The sequence below is a fragment of the Podarcis liolepis genome (assembly GCF_965112155.1).
Source record: "Podarcis liolepis genome assembly, chromosome: 7".
In the NCBI taxonomy this organism is placed as follows: Eukaryota; Metazoa; Chordata; class Lepidosauria; order Squamata; family Lacertidae; genus Podarcis; species Podarcis liolepis.
In genome coordinates, this window is record NC_139561.1 from 15911078 (window position 1) to 15930284 (window position 19207).

General features: G+C 49.0%; 2 protein-coding genes across 5 annotated transcripts in view; one reads left to right on the forward strand and one right to left on the reverse strand.

The window, feature by feature from the left end:
• Positions 1-19207, reverse strand: part of LOC310711184 (F-box only protein 44-like) — a 74312-nt gene that overhangs the window by 11407 nt on the left and 43698 nt on the right. For 2 of the 4 annotated variants that reach the window (XM_083512714.1, XM_083512711.1), the window contains exons 1-3: positions 6444-6954; positions 4803-5069; positions 858-1035 (exon numbers count right to left, since the gene is read on the reverse strand). In XM_083512714.1, coding sequence (XP_083368840.1) covers positions 858-1035; positions 4803-5043 — 419 coding nt within the window. In that variant the 5' untranslated portion in view covers positions 5044-5069; positions 6444-6954. Of the gene's footprint in view, positions 1-857; positions 1036-4802; positions 5070-6443; positions 6955-19207 lie in introns of those variants that run through there. The other 2 variants (XM_083512713.1, XM_083512712.1) reach the window with 1 other exon arrangement.
• LOC310711188 (F-box only protein 44-like) lies at positions 10190-18414 on the forward strand. The gene is made up of 6 exons (XM_083512721.1): positions 10190-10587; positions 11121-11238; positions 12293-12388; positions 13386-13521; positions 13661-14007; positions 18155-18414. The coding sequence occupies exons 1-5, from the start codon at positions 10326-10328 to the stop codon at positions 13784-13786; spliced, it is 738 nt and encodes a 245-aa protein (XP_083368847.1). The 5' UTR covers positions 10190-10325; the 3' UTR covers positions 13787-14007; positions 18155-18414.

Consider the following 19207-nt stretch of genomic DNA (forward strand, 5'->3'; position numbering starts at 1 on the left):
AAGTCAGGAACAGGAGGAGGTATCTGTAGTTTCTCCACAGGTTGTGAAAAGAGAGGCCAAGAGTGAGCCTAGTTCTCCTGTGAGTGTAATGGAGAGGATTCGAAAACGCTTTAAGTCAGAGGGGGAATCCCGTGATGCTGAGGACACATCTTCTGGTGGCAGTGAGTCAGAGGTAACATCTGAGTTTGTGCCCAGAAGGTCTAGTCGCTCAACAAAGGGCATTCCACCTGAAAGATACCAAACGACAAGTGCGTGGGCCAGATTCGCACAGTGTGATTCTGGGAGTGTTGAAGAGGTTCAACAGGTGCCTGGGAAAGATGCCGGGAAGGGGCTCAAGGCAAAGGGAAAGGTGTTGAACTCAAAAGGGTCTTGTCAGAAGGTGCGGCAAGAGGGGGTGTTGAGGTTGGAACTTAACAGGTTAAGTTCTTCCCATGATGCCACACCATTCTGACGTCATTTTTGGAAGCTTGGGAGGAGCTTGGGCAAAAGTTTGCTAGTCTCACTCTGTACTGTGAGGGAAAAGGAGTAGTCCTACAAATGGCTGCAAGCAGTCCAGGATAATCCTGAGATATGTCGGAATAAAGAGCTGTAAATAGACAAACCTGTCCTGTGTGTGTTTGTCTGGAAGCTGAGACGAGCTGTGTGACAGTTTTACACCGCTGTGTTTTACTCTGCTGGGCGTGACGGAGAAGAAGGAGCAGATCGCGCAGAGGAAGTGTGCCGGACCTGCCGAAGCTGCCATAAAGAGCTAATTGAGGATCGCAAATCAATTAGCGGGAGTCACGTAAGATCAATCACATTCCAAGATTTGCAGCCAGGGAGTCATTTTGGACTCACAGCTGTCCACGGACACTCACCCGTCACATGCAGCAAAGCATCGGTTGACCCACTGTGGGGAGGAGTCTTTCTTTTTTGCGTAGGAATTCCTCTGGAGGAAACTTTGCACGGGGAGGGCTGCCAAATCCTCCTCGGACAGCTCCTCGGTTTTCCAGTGGCCCTCGGAAGGGACCCTCATCGCCCAGGAGTCCAGGCCCTCTGCGGAAACCAAACCAAAACCAAAATGACGGACACTGAAGGAGGAGGATTTTGAGTCAGTGGAAGCAACAGAGGAGTCAGCAGCCAGACAAAGGAGAGCGTACGGATCCTGGAGGAACACGCAGGCCTGCGAGGACAACAGGGGGGATGTTTTAGGCATGAACACAGAAGTGCCTGGCGTGCTCTGGTCCATGGGGTCACGAAGAGTCGGACACGACTAAACAACAACACTGACATCACACGCAGCAGCAGCAGAAGAAGAAGAAGAGGAGGAGGAGCAGGAGTTTGGATTTGATATCCCGCTTTATCGCTACCCGAAGGAGTCTCAAAGCAGCTAACAATCTCCTTTCCCTTCCTCCCCCACAACAAACACCTGTGAGGTGAGTGGGGCTGAGAGACTTCAGAGAAGTGTGACTAGCTCAAGATCACCCAGCAGCTGCATGTGAAGGAGTGGGGAATCGAACCCGGTTCACCAGATTACGAGTCCACCACTCTTAACCACTACACCGCGCTGGCTCTCAAGCATCTTGCCTCCTTCCCTAAGTCAGGCAGAAGCTTCCTGGGCTTTGGAAAGGTGGCGTCAGGGTTTAATACTTTAATACTCAGATATACCAGGAACATTTAGGGGAACAGCCTAGTACCTCTAGTCCACTGACTGACTGCCATTGAACCCTTCCCCATTAGGCCTGGGCAATAATAATAATAATAATAATAATTTATTATTTATACCCCGCCCATCTGGCTGGGTTTCCCCAGCCAGATCAATACATCGATATATAGCCCAGGACCGTTATGTGGTGGCAGACCGCGATGACAGCTTCATTCAGCGGTACAGTGGTGCCCCACAAGACGAATGCCTCGCAAGACAGAAAACTCGCTAGACGAAAGAGTTTTCCGTTTTGGAGGTGCTTTGCAAAACGAATCTCCTATGGGCTTGCTTCGCAAGACGACAATGTCTTGCGAGTTCCTGCTGGTTTCCCCCCTCCCCCCTTTTTCTAAGCCGCTAAGCCGCTTATCAGCTGATCCGATCAGCAGAGAAGCCGCTAAAATCCGCTAATAGCGCTAATCCGTCAATGGGCCTACTTCGCAAGACGAAAAAACCGCTAGACGAAGAGAATCACAGAATGGATTCCTTTTGTCTTGCGAGGCACCACTGTATATCACTGGTGAAACTGCCACCGCTCTCCAGTCCCTCTGCCTCCAGCGCCCAGAGGGAGAAACAAACTAGCTGGGAGCTGGAGGCAGATGTACAGCTGGTGAAACTGCCATCGTACTATATCCCTGCAGAGGGAGAATCAAGCGGAACTGGCGAGGAGTTCCTTTCTCTGCTTCTTTAAACTGCTTGCCTGAGGAGCAAGCTGCTGCACTTTCCTGAGCCAAGCTGCTTTACAGAGCCCTCGACCCACCAGCGGCTCGCACGAGCCAGCAGCAGGATGGGGGCTCTGTCAAAGTGCAAACCCTCCCCAGCTGAGAGAGCCCAGACTCCAGTTGAAGGAAAATGTTATGAAAATGATGTATAGATGGTACTTAACCCCTGTAAAACTAGCAAAGATCTACCACAAGAGTGATAATCTATGTTGGAAATGTAAAGAAAAAGAAGGTACCTTTTACCATATGTGGTGGACCTGTCCCAAGGTGAAAGACTTCTGGGAAAAGATTTATAATGAATTGGGAAAAAATGTTGAAATATACATTTATTAAGAAACCAGAAGCCTTTCTACTTGGAATAACAGGTCTGGAATTGCCCAAGAAAGATGTCAGATTGTTTTTGTATGCCACAACTGCAGCTAGAATTTTGTTGGCCAAAAATTGGAAATTACAAGAAGTGCCAGCAGTGGAGGAATGGCAGATGAAGATGATGGACATTTGGGAGCTAGCCGACCTGACAGAAGAGTCTGCGACCAGAAGGAGGAGGAGTACCAAGAGGAATGGAAGAAATTTAAAGACTATTTAGCTAAATATGTTAAGATAACTTAAATAGAATTACTTGCGAGTATCAGATCGGCCTAAGACTTAAATAAGTGATGTTAATTGACCAAGTAAATTTTATGTGAAAACAGTTTTGGAAAACTGCTACAATGATTTATATGGAAACTCAGCCAGGGGGACTTGAGGAAATCATCCAACAATGTTAACAAAAGTGGAATTATTATAGCTAGGATAAATGTGTGTTTGTTTTTTATGTTTTATTTCTATTTGTTTGTTATAAATTTGGAAAACTAACAAAAAACTAATAAAAAAAGAGAGCCCAGACCCCACCTGGCTGCCTTCCTCGAGGAGGGGGTGCTGTGCCTTCCCTCCCAGGTAGACGGAGCCCACCCTCCCGGTGAGAGGCAGCCAGGTGGTTTAGGGGCTCTTTGATGCCCCTGGCAGGCCCCACACTCGCCAGCAGTCCCTCTCCACAAGGTGAAGACACCCACGCCTTGTGCTCGGGAAGGTGGGTTGCGTCATTCTTCCCGGGGTGAACGACACCCCCACCAGAGCGCACCCGCACAAGCGAAGGCAGTCAAACGCACAGAGCCAGACAGGTTCCATGTGCTTGGCTATTGCTGCTAGGTTGGTCTTTGGGAGTGGGGGGATGAGGGAGCAAGATAGCTCACCTGCCCCCAATGCCAGCAAAGGCAGAGGCAGCTTGGGTCCTTGCTGCTCCAGCACGAGCGGCAGGGATGTCAGAGCTGGCTCCGCTGCTTGTAGGAGCCATTCCGCCCTCCAGCTGAGCAGCAATTCAGGGCCAGCTGTCTTGGCCCCCCAGCCCGCAAGGCGCTGGACTGAAAATGCCTCAGCTCCCACAATGAGATCTGTGGTGTTTTCACCTGGCACCTCGCCAGCTGGGGCCGATGCAGCTTTTTTCAACATTGCAGTATATCGCCAAACCACGATGTTTGGCTGGAGATGCACCGCGATGTCGAAAACCCAGCACTGCCCAGCCTTGTTCCCTATCATTCGCAGCAAAGTGCCTTCCAAAAATGGTAAAGGACCCTAACAGTTAAGTCCAGTCACAGACAACTCTGGGGTTGCGGCGCTCATCTCGCTTTACAGGCCGAGGGAGCTGGCGTTTGTCTGCAGACAGTTTTCCCGGGTCATGCGGCCATCATGACAAAGCTGCTTCTGGCGCAATGGAACACTGAGACCAGAGCAGCGCACAGAAATGCCATTTACCTTCCCGCCACAGTGGTACCTATTTATCTACTTGCACTTTTTGGCGTGTTTCGAACTGCTAGGTTGGCAGGAGCAGGGACCGAGCAACGGGAGCTCACCCCGTCAGGATTCGAACCACTGACCTTCTGATCGGCAAGCCCAAGAGGCTCAGTGCTTTAGACCACAGTGCCACCCACCTTCCAAAAGGGTCAGGCAAATCATTTGTCAGACTGCGGCCATTTCCCTTTCCTTATTTATTAAATTTGTATACAGTGGTACCTCGGGTTAAGTACTTAATTTGTTCCAGAGGTCCCTACTTAACCTGAAACTGTTCTTAACCTGAGGTACCACTTTAGCTAATGTCGCCAGAGCACGATTTCTGTTCTCATCCTGAAGCAAAGTTCTTAACCTGAGGTACTATTTCTGGGTTAGCGGAGTCTGTAACCTGAAGCATCTGTAACCTGAAGCGTCTGTAACCCGAGGTACCACTGTACTGCCCTTCATCTGTAGATCTTAGGGATGTAAAAATGCAAGGTAACAAACACAAAACACATAATAAAAACAAAGAACAGAAACCAAGCAATAACCCCCCTCCTCCCCGTTTCCCCCCCAGCTGAACAGGGATGCACCTTTGCCGCAAGGATTCTTGATTAAGTTCTTCTCCCTGTGGGAGTAAATGAAGAAGGCCTTCGACTCTTGGGTCTCGGGTCCGCTCTTTCGCTGGAACTTAATCTTCCACAGCTCGGGGTCGTCCACCAGGCGTCGCCACTGGGAGCAAACCAGACGGCAGTTGCAAAGCAGGTTCCTCGCTGGTACCCGGGCCAGCACCTCCAGCAGGACATGTTCAGGCAAGTCTCCGATAGTCAGCATCTTTCTTCAAAGTGGTCTTTTGGCCGCTTCCAGGGAAGAACCACAAGAGGGCGAGAATGAGAGAGAGAACCCCCACAAGAACAGCAGCAGTGGGAAATAGTTGTAAAGAGGAACGCTGCAACAAAATGTTGTAGCCACGTGCTTCATTCCTTTCCTGCTTCTTCCCCCTGGTTTCTTTCTCTGCTCTAAGAGCCAGTTAAACATTCTGTGCTCTATCCACATCTATCTGTTGCCCCCTTTCATTCTTAGCTTTCCTTCTGCATTTTGTGCTGGCCATCAGGCAATGGCATTTTGCCTGACCTAGGAGGAGCCTTTCCCAGACCACGCAGAAGCAGCTGGGAAAAGAGGAGTTCAGGGATATTTTATTTTATTTTATATAAATTGTGTGTCTTTGCTTCTCAGTATGTATTGTGTTATTTTATGCACTGTTATTTTTATTGATTATAGTTTAGAAACTGTTTATTGTAATTAAGAGTGAATTTGTGCCTAATTCTTATTTGCTGATATTTAATTTCACTGTGCACTACTATATCCCAATGGGTTATCGAAGAACGCTTTATTGGCTATAAGTTGTTCATTTTAAAGTTATGTTTTTATTATGACATAACTTTTGTATGTCATAATATTGGATTGGATCATATTGTTATAAAGTGCACAATCTTTTGTTATTTCTTCCGCTTGCAAACCGCCCTGTGTATAGTGCTATAGAAAGGTGGGATACCAGTTAAAAGTGAAATGAAATTAAATGAAGTGAAATTAAATCCAAAATTAGCATATTACATTTAGAAACCATTTAAATCAGCCCCACTCCCCAAATAAAACAGCACCCACCCAAGTTAAAACCCCATCCCCCGTTAAAATGTTAAGTTAAGCAGGGTTCTTATCGGGTTGTATCCATCATCAGTTGCCTTCAGAGATGACCCATTAAAATGAGTGAAACTGGCTAACGTAGGCCCATTCATTTCAATGGGCCTATTCTGAGTCATTACAAACTATTGCATTTCACTGTTCTGTACTGACATGCAGAACCCATTGGCTGTGGGTCTAACAGGGATCCTCTGGATAGGCCAATAAATTTAATTCTGAGCATGCCCACGGACCCCAAAACGCAATTGCTCCATGCACGTGGCAACACTTCATAGCGAGGGGAGGGACTCTCATCACAAGTTCACACGTATCTGAAACCCTGAAAAAACACACACGAACTTATACTTAGAGGGAAGAAAAGAAGGAGGGGTCGCTCTGCACATGCTCAGAGGCCATGTCATCACTTCTCCTACCGCAAACAGGTCCGGAGGGCAGGAGAGGGCGGACCCCCCCCCCAATACAAACTGAACCTCGCAGGCTCCACAACGTCCCCTCCCTCCAAAACAAACAAACAAACAAACAAACAGGCTTACCGGGGCTGGAAAATGCGCAAGAGCCACGCGGTACCCCAAGACACTCAACAGCCTTGCAGGAAAAAGAAACCGAATGTGAACATGGGCGAGGGCGCAGGAAACTCTCGGGGAGGGTCCCCCAAGGGAGCACCACCCCTTGTAGGCCGGGCGAGCAGGGGATTCCCAGCCGGGGTGACTTTGCGCACGATGATGCGCCTCTCGGATTGAGCGCGCCCCGGTCGAGGACACAGACTCTTCTCCAAAGAGCAACTGCAATTCCCAAGTCCACTTTTTCCTGCGTTTCCCGGAAAGGAAGTCTATCTGCCTGAGCTCAAGGAGGCTGACTTCCAAAGCACGGTTGCAGAAGGACCCTATAAAGCCTTCGCTGCCAGGATGGAGAGCCCTGGTTTTTAAAAAAACCCGCTATTATTATAAATACTGTAGCTTCCAAAAAATCCATGCACACGTCCAAGGAGCGATCCCCAAGTAAAGCTCATTTGCATAATATGACGAGACTCTCCTGTCGCCCTGCCCCGGATTTCCTGCTTGGCAGGGGGTTGGACTCGATGGCCCTTGTGGTCTCTTCCAATTCTATGATTCTAAATGAAGCCCTGGTGGCCAGAATAAGCTTGGAACCGAAGCGTTGCGCGCGCCTCTGTACTTTGCATCTGGAGGCGCCTTAAGCTATTAAACGATTAAAGCGGGAGGAGAGGGGAGGGATTCCTTTGGAAGGAGCCAGCTGACGTCGAAGGAGCGTCATCGTATGCAAATGAGCCAGGATTCCCCTCCTCGAGGCGGAGATTGGGTGGCGTTATCTGATATCAGAGCAGTTTCACTTCCTCCTTGTCTTCTGGGCGCAGAACTGGGCAGAGACGACTCTTTCCCCCAGGAGGTGAGGTGGGGGTTCCAGGTACCGTAAGCTGGAGGGCGGGGGGGGGGTGTTGGGGTAAATCCGTTTAATTAAAACTTTTTTAAAAAAATAAGGAAAGGGGAAAATTTATAATTTCTCTTAAAAACCATTGTAAACAGTTAAAATCGTTAGTTGGATTGGAAAAACACTTGTAGTTTAATGGTGAATTTTGGATGCAATGGAGATGTAAAAGATATGGATTATTATAAAAGTTGCAGGAGGAAATGACTAAAGATAGGACCCACAAAGGGGAAGAGAGAAGTCCAGGAGATTCTTTGGAATCTTGTCTTTATGATTGTTACGGAAAAATCTGGGTGCGGGGTTACTCTGCCACCCAGCTCGTTGGACTAGGTCCGCGGGTCCCTGCGGAAGAAAATGAGCTCAGCCGGACGCAGGAGCAAACTACAGAAGGTCCAAGTTTATTGCGCAACAGGTTCAAGGCGAGATTGAACAGCGAGAATACAGTGCAAAATACATCCCAGTTACATCATGAATACATTAAGAAGAGGTTGGGTTACACAGATTAACATATGGAGGAGGGAGGGGGGAATATGCAGAGCTGGAGATATGGAGGAGGGAGGGGGGAATATGCAGAGCTGGAGATATGCACAGATAAGCACATCCTGAGAAGACAATGGTCCATGTATGCATAGTCTGTCACCTGGCATCGCCTGGAGGAAGGGCTTGGCAGAACGATTTGACCAGATTAGGGTCTTGACATCTTGCTTGAGGGATTATGGAGGACAGGGGAGGTGTCATGGGGTCCTAGAGAAATTGAGCAAATTGGCACGTTGATTTTCTATGAATTTTATAGATTTTAGTCCCTTTTGACATTGACAATTGGAAATAAATGGATATATTGTAGCAAAGAAGGAGGTGAAGAAGACATGCCCCCCCTTCCGTATCAATGATGTATGTTGGATATGCGAGTGTAAAATGTTAATTCGAAAAACCAAATAAATAAATTTGCAATAATAATAAAGCACTTTGGGGGGGGGGGGGGACCAACCAAAACGTTATTGTTATCTAAGTAAGCAAGCTTGCATTTTCGAGGGCAAGCTGTAAATAAGTATTTAGTATAAGTCAGTACAGTAAAAAGGCCTGCATCAGAAACAGTCTCCAAGAGCACAAGTGGCCACAGTGCCTCTGAGCAGGGAAAGAAGGAACTTCCCCCATGATCAGAAAATGAGAAGCAGTGGAAGGCTGTGGACTCTCCTTCCTTGGAGGTTTTTAAGCAGAGCTTGGAAGGCCATGGATGCTTTCGCTGGGATTCGTTCCTGCCTTGCAGGGGGTTGGACTAGATGACCCTCTGGGTCCCTTCCAGCTCTAGGTAAAGATAAAGGGACCAGAGGTACCTATTTATCTACTTGCACTTTGACGTGCTTTTGAACTGCTAGGTTGGCAGGAGCAGGGACCGAGCAACGGGAGCTCACCCCGTCATGGGGGTTCGAACCGCAGACCTTCTGATCAGCAAGTCCTAGGCTCTGTGGTTTAACCCTCAGCGCCAATCGCGTTCCCAGCATCTTCCAGCTCTACGATTCCATAATAACTTGGATGGCTTTAAAAGAGGATTGGGGAAACTCATGGAAGAAGATGAGGAGATCCGTGGCTGCTAGCCAGGATGGTTGTGCTTTGCCTTCACAGGTGAAGGCAGCAATGCTTTTGAATGTCAGTTGCTGGATGTGCTGGGCCCGGGGGTAACCCGAGAACCACGGTCCAGGTCTGGTCCAGAATCCATAGGTTCCACTAGGAGTCAGTCTGACAGGGTCAAGGCAGGACACAAGGCAGGAACCCAGGCAAGGACAGGTACAGGATCTCAGACAGGGTCTGGTATACAGCAATGTTGCTCCCGCAACCTGGGACAGGGTCTGGCAGCCTTTTATCTCGGGGGGGGTATCAGCTGGTCCTGATCTGGCGACTCATCTCCCTGTTTCGCCTGAAGGTGAGCACTCCTCCTGCGAGTACTCAGGTCTCTCCTTCTCTCAGACCTTAGTCTCTGCAGCTCGGGAGACGTCAGTGAGTTACTAGACCCAGGGGCCGCCTCAGCCTCCCCTGACCAAACCGGTAGTGGAGCAGCTGTAAGTGATGGCCCAGCTGAAGGCAACGAGGTAATCCCCGCATCTGGAGCCAGGGCAGGCTCAGGCCCCTGACTCGGCCCAGCTGGTGTATGTTGCAGGGGAACCTGTGCAGACTGGGACCCTTCAGGATCAGGACTTATTTCAGATGATGCCTGAGGCAAAGGATCCGGTGCAGACTGAGACTCCTCTGGTTCCAGGTCTGAGCCCGGGTCCCAGGCCATCACATTGGGAACCACAGATGGTTCTCTGGCTTGTGGGCTTCTTTTGGAGGCATCTGTGAGAACAGGATACTGGACTAGATGGAACATTGGCCTGATCCAGCAGGCTCTTCTCATGTCTCCATTACCTTGTTTAATCCTTATTTATTTATTTTTAAATTTATTTATTTGGTTTTTCAAATTAAAAATTCACAGTCACATATCCAACGTACAACATAAAAACAAAATTCCAAGGAATCTCTTGGACTCCCCTCCTCCCCCTTTGTGGGTCCTATTGTTAATCATTTCCTGCAGCATCTCTTAGGATAATCCAAAATCTTTTTTACCTCTCCACTGTGTCCAAAATTCACCATTTAACTACAAGTGATATTCCAATCCTACTGACGACTTTAACTGTTTACAACGGTTTTTATGATAAGTTATAAGTTTTCCCCATTCCCTATTAAAATTTTGGTCTTCCTGATTTCTGACTCTTCCGGTCATTTTGGCCATTTCGGCATAGTCCATCAACTGGATCTGCCATTCTTCTCTGGCAGGGACTTTATCTTCTTTCCATCTCTGTCTAATCCTCTTTTAAAGCCATCCGAATCGGCAGTCGTTGCTACTTCTCGCGGGAGCGAATCCCAAAGTCTGAGATGCTTTCTCTTCCATTTCTTCCCCCGCCTCGTGGGCCTCCTCAGACATTTCCCAAAGGAAGATGGTGAATATCGAAGACCTTCCCAAGGAGATGCTGCTGGAGATCTTCCTTCGGCTCCCTTCCTGGTTCCTCCTTCGCAGTTGCCGTCTGGTTTGCTCTGGGTGGCGAGACATGGTGGACCCTCTGAACATGGGATGGAAAGAGAAGTGTGAGCAGGCCGGCTACCCACTTGGAGTGTTGACTGGCGCTCTCCCTGACTGGAAGACTTTCTACTTTCTCTGCAGAATGAAGAAGAACCTCATCAGGAATCCCTGCGGCGAAGGTGGGGAGCAAGAACTTATTTCAGACTTCTCCCGCACCATAAATCATAATAATATAATAATTATTATTATTTATACCCCACCCTTCCCGGTTCAAAAACCGGGCTCAGGGCGGCTAACAACAAATTTAAAACATTTAATTATAAAAGCAGCATAAAATACAGTATAAAAACATGAATAACCATAAAATTCAAAATTCAAAAAATAAGCATTAGATAGGGACACGGGTGGTGCTGTGGGTTAAACCACAGAGCCTAGGACTTGCTGATCAGAAGGTCGGCAGTTCGAATCCCCGGGACGGGGTGAGCTCCCGTTGCTCGGTCCCTGCTCCTGCCAACCTAGCAGTTCGAAAGCACATCAAGTGCAAGTAGATAAATAGGTACCACTCTGGCGGGAAGGAAATAGTTTTGGTTGCCTCGGGTGATTACCTTTATCTGGAGACAGTGTTCGTGTGTAGGAAGTGCAGAAATCCCAGGTTCAATATCTGTATGTATCCTTTCCTTTCACTGTCCTTTTCTTTCTGGATTCGCCACAGAGGGCCTGAACTTCTGGCAAATTGGGCCAGATCAAGAAGAGGCCTGGGATGTAGGGAAGCTATCAAGGGATGACTCTCCCTTTGAGGATGGAACATGGTGCTTTGGTGCATTTAGCGGGTAAGGAGCACATTCCCAATCAAATGAATTTGGGGCGGTGGTGGTATGTGTTTAATAATAATAATAATAACAATAATAATAATTTTTTTTAAATATATATCCCGCCCTCCCCAGCCGAAGCCGGGCTCAAGGCAGCTAACAACAATAAAATAATACAACATTCTAAAATCATTTCATTATAAAATTCATTCAAATCAAATTAATGGCAACCATTGGGCTAGAGTTCTGTGAAGATTGCCAAAGGAGGAAGTCAGGCTGTGCCCTGGCCAAAGGCCTGGTGGAACAGCTCTGTCCAGCAGGCCCTGTGGAAAGATGTCAAGTCCCGCAGGGCCCTAGTCTTTTGTGACAGAGCGTTCCACCAGATCGGAGCCACAGCCGAAAAAGCCCTGGCTCTGGTTGAGGCCAGCCTAACCTCTCTGTGGCCTGGGACCTCCAAGATGTTTTTGTTTGAAGACCGTAAGTTCCTCTGTGGGACATACCAGGAGAGGCGGTCCCATAGGTACGAGGGCCCTAGGCTGCATAGGGCTTTAAAGGTCAAAACCAGCACCTTAAACCTGATCCTGTACTCTACCGGGAGCCAGTGCAGCTGGTATAGCACCGGGTGAATGTGATCCCGCAGCGAGGACCCTGTAAGGAGTCTCACTGCGGCATTCTGCACCTGCTGGAGTTTCTGGGTCAGTCTCAAGGGCAGCCCCACGTAGAGCGAGTTACAATAATCCAGTCTGGAAATGACCGTCGCGTGGATCACAGTGGCTAGGTCAGGGCAAGAGAGGTAAAGAGCTTAGCAGTTACTTATTTGTCCAGTGGGAGTTTGCTATGGGGAGTTGAAACTTTGCATGCTTTCGTGGAGGGTAAAAGCTTCTGAGTTGGGTCGTTGAGTTTGTCAAAGTCAGTAGGGCATGGGGTCAGGAAGGGGTTGCAGCCTGGGCCAGACAGAGAGGTTTGGAGGGCTGCAGTAGGTGCTGGGGCCTGAGATTTCCCACCAGTGCTCTCCAACCCAATATCAATGGGTCCACGTGGGTGATGGTGATAATGGCTTTGATCTCTTTTTCAGGCCCTCACCCAAAAGCCAGGTCATCGTCTTAAAGGATCATGGCTACTGGGATGAGCTGATGGATGAAGTCAAGCCTGATATTGTTGTGAAAGACTGGTGAGTGCCGGAGCCGACGAAACCAGGGATTGCGGGCTGGGTAGTCCTCCTTGATAGCAGAAGCAAAATGAACCCCTACCGTTGGGGTTCCTCGTCTGCCATGATTTCTGGGCAAAGCGAGGAACGCAATAGATAGCGAGGAACGCAGTAGATAGCAGAACTCAGCTTAATTTGGAATCAACAAGTTCCTAGTCCTCAGGGTTTCGAAGATCTCAGGGCTTCACCTCCTTCCCCTGAATTGTGCCAGCTAGTCCCTATAGGTACAACTGTTTAGAAACTGGTGCCCATGTTTTGATTTTCCTCTTCCTTCCTTGTCCCTTTTCTCTCTTGTGTGGTGCAGATTGCAAGCAAGTGCTGCAGATTGCAAGCCTGTGAGAAGGGGTGGTCTAGTTTTCAGTTTCAGTTCTGTGTAAGCTGATCTGGGGGCCTTTTTGGCTTAAAAGCAGGGCACAGATACCCTTTGTTGTTGTTACTCGTGTCTAACTCTTCATGACCCCATGGGCCAGAGCACACCAGGCACTCCTGTCTTCCACTGCCTCCCGCAGTTTGGTCAAACTCATGCTGGTAGCTTCGAGAACACTGTCCAACCATCTCATCCTCTGTCCTCCCCTTCTCCTTGTGCCCTCCATCTTTCCCAACATCAGGGTCTTTTCCAGGGAGTCTTCTCTTCTCATGAGGTGGCCAAAGTATTGGAGCCTCAGCTTCAGGATCTGTCCTTCCAGTGAGCACTCAGGGCTGATTTCCTTCAGAATGGATAGGTCTGATCTTCTTGCAGTCCATGGGACTCTCAATAGTCTCCTCCAGCACCAGAATTCAAAAGCATCAATTCTTTGGTGATCAGCCTTCTTTATGGTCCAGCTCTCACTTCCATACGGATACCCTAAATAAATGCATAATAAGCAGGCAGCTGCAAATTCTCCAAATGCGATCAGCTCTTTTTTGCGGGACCGGTTCCTCCTCAGAAATCGCTCTTGTATCGTTTTGTGCCCCAAAATAGGTGCGACGTCCTTGACGAGGACCCCTACAACTACACTCTGCACGTGAAACTGTTGTCTGCTGATTCTGAAGTCCTCTGCGAATGTCGTGCTGAAGAGTTGGTCTTAAGTGAGCCCGGAGAGACAGAATGGAGAGAGGTTAGCATGAAAAAGGCATTGAATCAGCTCTGGGATATTAATGTGGGCCTTGAGTAAACAGTTCTTGAAAACATCAGTTCCTTCCTCTTCCTTTTGTTGAACTGACTCCTAACCATTCCTCCTCCTCTTTCCTCTCTAGGGCTCGTATACATTCCATAACTACCCTGCCGGAGTCCGTTACATCTATTTTGAACATGGAGTGACCGGTGTGGACTCTGGGGGCCTAACTAACAGCAGCATCACTGTGGGACCCAGATTTCCCTAGAAAGAGGAGGAACTGCCAGAAGGGAAAACGGTTCCACTCATCTGCTTGAGCAACAGGGCGGGGAGACACACAAGGGCTCACTCTGTTGTGTCATTCTACACACACACACACACTTTCCAGCTAAATGTGTTGCAATCCTGGGTCCTACATCTGTTTTCTTGTTGTGTTTTTGTGTAGTTTTCAGATGATCAGCATTTTTTTAAAAAAAAGAGTGTGTGTATGTGTCAGGGAACTGCCATCAGAGCATCAGGTGGTGGAGGGACTCAGGCAGGATGAAAGAGACTCAACTGCTGAAGCAGGGACCAGCAGGGGGAGGAGTGGGTCTCTGAGGGAATGCGAGCAGGAGGGAGGGCTCAGGGAGGCTTCCAGCGAGAACAGTGGGGAGGTATCGGAGTCTCCCATAGGGAGACCCACACCTCGCAGGAAACTGTCACGCCGTGAGTCCAGGAGACGCGTTTCCGTTAAGGAACTTCTTTGCTGGAAACGCTTCCGCAGACAGCCACTGTCGGACTCTACTAGTGACTAGAGCAGACATGTCTGAGGAGCTCCGTCACACACGGAGGTTTGTGGGGTCGCACAAACTCTGAGGGAGCACGTTTTCACGCACAAGCAGCTAATCAAACCCTCACAGCAGTCCGACAGTCTTTGTACGCTGCCTGTGCAAGAGAAGGCATCATGAGCGAACCAACCGGAACCGGAGGAGCAGGGGCTGGAGCTGGTCCAAGCTTGGAAGATAGATACCGAGCGTTGGAGGTTCAACTGGCCCTGCAGACGGCGAGGTTGGAGGAGAGAAGGGCTCAGGATGCAGACAAGAAGGGGAGAGCCACGCAATTCCCCAGAAAGGTACCACCACAGTATGCAGATCTCAGCGACGTGTTCAGCGAGAAGGAAGCTGACCAACTACCACCTCATAGACCCTTTGATTGTCAGATCAATTTACTCCCAGGAGCACAGCTTCCCGTGGGCAAGTTGTATGCCATGTCAGACAGGGAAATGCAGGAGTTGCGAGGGTTCATTGACAAGAACCTGAAGAGAGGCTTCATCAGAGAGTCCAAAGCAGCAGGGGGGAGCCCAGTGTTCTTTGTGGACAAAAAAAATGCGGACAAGCCGAGACTTGTATGTGATTTTAGGCGGCTGAATGCAGTGACTGAACCGGTGGCGTTCCCTATGCCCAGAATTGATGATATTTTGACCAGGGTGAGGAAGGGAAAGATTTTCACAAAGCTGGATCTAAGGGGGGCGTACAACCTGATACGCATAAGGAAAGGGGATGAATGGAAAACCACCATGTTTACCCCTTTGGGGGCGTTTGAATACCTCGTTATGCCATTTGGATTACAAGCAGGCTCCGCGTGTTTTCAATCTTTTATGAACCACGTGCTGGGCCCTTTGCTCTACAAGAATTGCGTTGCCTTTCTAGATGATGTGTTGGTGTATTCTGAGAATGAGGAGCAACATGTGAGAGACGTCAGAGAAGTGTTGAGCAGACTGCAAGCCAACAGGCTGTGGGTCAAACTGGAGAAGTGTCGGTTCCATACCAAGGAGGTGGAATTCCTGGGGTACCGCCTGTCAGACAAGGGATTGGCCATGGATCCCGGCAAGGTACAGGCAGTGCTGGAATGGAAAACACCCAAAACCAAGAAGGATGTGCAGAGGTTCCTAGGGTTTGGAAACTTTTATCGTAAGTTCATCCGCAACTTCGCCCATCTGACGGCGCCCATCACTGACTGTCTCAGCAGTAAAAAGAAGTTTGTATGGACGGCGGAGGCGGAGCGAGCGTTTGAGGAACTGAAAAGGGCCTTCGCCTCTGAAGAACAACTTCTGCATGTGGATTTACGAAAGAAGCTAAGGGTTGAAACAGACGCATCTGACAGAGCCATAGGGGCGGTGCTTCTTCTGCAGCCGGGGAAGGAGGAGTCAGAGTGGCGTCCGTGTGCCTTCTTCTCGCGGAAGCTGAACAAATCCGAGAGGAACTACACGGTGTACGACCGAGAACTGCTGGCTATTCATGAGGCGTTCCGGAGATGGAGGCATCTGCTAGTTGGTGCACAACATAAAGTGCAAGTGTGCACGGACCATAAAAATCTAGAGTACTGGAGAACGGCGCGAGTGCTCAACCAAAGGCAGTTGAGATGGGCCCAAGAGTTCTCCAAATTTAACTTTGAGATTTGTTATGTGCCAGGCCCAGAGAATGTTAGGGCGGACGCTCTCTCACGCAAACCTGAATATTTGGAGGGGGAGGGAGCACCCGAAGAAACCCATATCATTCCAGAGGACCGCTGGGTGTGTGGGGCGACTTTGGTGGGGCAAAGGGAATTGGTAGAGGGTACGGTGCAGGATGCATACGCCCAGGGGAAACTCAGGGATCTCAGAGGGGAGGAAGACAAATCCGGTGGTTTTGAGGAGAGAAATGGGGCATTGTATTATAAGGGAGCGTTATATATACCTGAAGGGGAATTGAGGGAGAAGGTACTCAAGCAGCTGCACGATAGCCCCACAGCAGGGCACTTTGGGCAACACAAAACCATGTGGCTGGTTACCAGGGAATTTTGGTGGCCCAAGGTCAGGGAAGATGTGCGGGAGTATGTGAGAGGGTGTGAACAATGCCAAAGAGCCAAGGGGGAGAGGCAGGCGCCGGCTGGTTTATTAGAACCACTGCCCACACCTGAGAGACCGTGGGAAGCAGTGGCAATAGATTTCATGACTGATCTGCCAAGGTCTAGAGGGAAAACAGCCATCATGGTTGTAGTAGACCTGTTAACTAAAATGGCCCACTTCATAGCCTGCTCACATGCGGTTACAGCAGAAGAAACCGCCAAATTGTTTGTAGAGAATGTGTTTAGGTTGCATGGCGCCCCCTTGAGGGTGGTTTCAGACCGAGGGAAACAATTTACTTCCAGGTTCTGGAGGAAGCTCATGAGCTTACTGCATGTAGAGGTTAATTTCTCGACGGCCCGTCATCCTGAAACCAACGGGCAGGCGGAAAGAGCAAATGGGGTTCTCCAACAATATTTGAGGTGTTATGTTAATGACAGAGAGAATGATTGGGTGGAGAAGTTGGCGTTGGCAGAATTTGCCTACAACAATGCAGAGAACGTGTCCACGGGGATGAGCCCCTTTTTGGCTAATCACGGGTGCCATCCCAGAGCCTTCCCAGGGGGGGAGGGGGAGAACTGGAGCGTTCCAGCTGCAGAACAGTTCGTGGAAGAAATGGAAGCGATCCATCGCCAGCTCCAACTCAATTTAAACAGGGCTAAGGAGGAATATAAGAGGCAGGCAGACAAAAACAGAAGGGAAGGTGAAAGCATCAGGGTGGGGGACCAGGTGTGGCTGTCAACCCAAGGGTTGCCATTCAAAGGAGGTTGTAAGAAATTAAGACCCAAAAGGCTGGGTCCGTTTGAAGTCATACAGCAGGTCAATCCAGTGGCTTTCAGGCTCCGGTTACCGAACCACATGAAGCTGCACCCAGTTTTTCACAGGTCGTTGCTGTCACCGTATAGAGGAGACAGTGAGGGGAGGGTCACTAGGGGACCAGCAATGGAGGAGAAGGAACACAGCTACCATGTAGCGGAGATCCTCGATTCCAGGTGGAAGGGAGATCAAGTAGAGTATTTGGTAATGTGGGAAGGGGAACCGGAGTCGGAAAACACCTGGGTTAGGGCAGAGGATGTCAATGACGAGGTTTTAATAGAGACTTTTCATCAGAGGTTCCCACGTAAACCTCAGCCTGTAGCGAGGTTCCGAAGGGAATACTTTGCCACCACCGACGAGGAAGAGGAGTTGGAGGGGTTCCCAGATTCTGAAGAGGAGGAGGATTCAGCTGGCCAGGACGACGATCGATGGAGAGAATTGTTCGAGACGTCAGAAGATGAGGAAGATTCGTTTCGGGGTTTTAGCCCTTCACCTCCCAGGGGGGAGGAATTGGGAGGGGGTGAGGGGGGCCCTGGAGGGGAGGTGGATGTCAGGGAACTGCCATCAGAGCATCAGGTGGTGGAGGGACTCAGGCAGGATGAAAGAGACTCAACTGCTGAAGCAGGGACCAGCAGGGGGAGGAGTGGGTCTCTGAGGGAATGCGAGCAGGAGGGAGGGCTCAGGGAGGCTTCCAGCGAGAACAGTGGGGAGGTATCGGAGTCTCCCATAGGGAGACCCACACCTCGCAGGAAACTGTCACGCCGTGAGTCCAGGAGACGCGTTTCCGTTAAGGAACTTCTTTGCTGGAAACGCTTCCGCAGACAGCCACTGTCGGACTCTACTAGTGACTAGAGCAGACATGTCTGAGGAGCTCCGTCACACACGGAGGTTTGTGGGGTCGCACAAACTCTGAGGGAGCACGTTTTCACGCACAAGCAGCTAATCAAACCCTCACAGTATGTTATTTTGTAAGAGAAGGTGAGGGACCCGGCAAACAATATTATACTGCAAAAAAGAAAATGCAACCAGCCTCGGTATTGCAGTTGCGTTGAGGAAATACATAACGTGGGACTCATCTACACAGCTGCAAATGAAACGTTTTAAATGTGTTGTAAAGTATACAAATGTGACACCAGATGGTGACAGTGAGCTATGCAAAATTCAATGTATTTTTAAAAACATGTTCGTTTGTTTTTAAAAAAAGCATTTTCCCAGCATGGGGTGGTTGGGTTTTTTTTGGTGTGTGTGTATATCCCATCGTGGTTAAGATAAAAGAAAGTCCTTCTTTACACAGCTCACAGTTAAGCTATGGATCTCTCTTCAATAGGAGACAGCAATGGCTACCAATTTGGATGGCTTTAAATACGAGATCAACATGGAGGAGAGGTCCAGTGCCGAGGGCCTTCTGGTGGTTCCCTCTCTGCGAGAAGCCAAGTTACAGGGAACCAGGCAGAGGGCCTTCTCGGTGGTGGCACCCGCCCTCCCACCAGATGTCAAAGAGGAAAACAACTACTAGACTTTTAGAAGACATCTGAAGGCGACCCTGTTTAGGGAAGCTTTTAATGTTTAATAGATTATTGTATTTTAATATTCTGTTGGAAGCCACCCAGAGTGGCTGGGAAAACCCAACCAGATGGGCAGGGTATTATTAATAATAATAATAATAATAATAATAATAATAATAATAATAATAATAATAACAATAATAATATGAGCCATGATGGCTGTCTTCTGGCTCTGCAGTTGGAGGCAGCAAAGCTTCTGAAGACCAGGTGCTGGAGACAACAGCAGGAACAAGTTTTTTGTGTGCTTGAACCCTCTTTATGGGTTTCCCATTGAGGCATGTGGTAGGCCACTGTGAGAACAGGATGCTGGACTTGATGGGCCAGTGGCCTGGGCCAGCAGGCTCTTTTTACATTCTTATAAGTACCTGGGAGTGATACTAAAGGCAAATGATATACGGTATATACCCCCCCCCATCCACCCACGGTCAATTCAGCTGTGTCAAAA

Excerpts from the sequence above, each read along its gene's own strand:
- LOC310711188 (XM_083512721.1), top strand. The coding sequence starts at position 10,326 with ATGGTGAATATCGAAGACCTTCCCAAGGAGATGCTGCTGGAGATCTTC. Across the intron at positions 10,588-11,120 it reads CAGGAATCCCTGCGGCGAAG|AGGGCCTGAACTTCTGGCAA; the intron begins GTGGGGAGCAAG and ends GATTCGCCACAG. Across the intron at positions 12,389-13,385 it reads GATATTGTTGTGAAAGACTG|GTGCGACGTCCTTGACGAGG; the intron begins GTGAGTGCCGGA and ends GCCCCAAAATAG.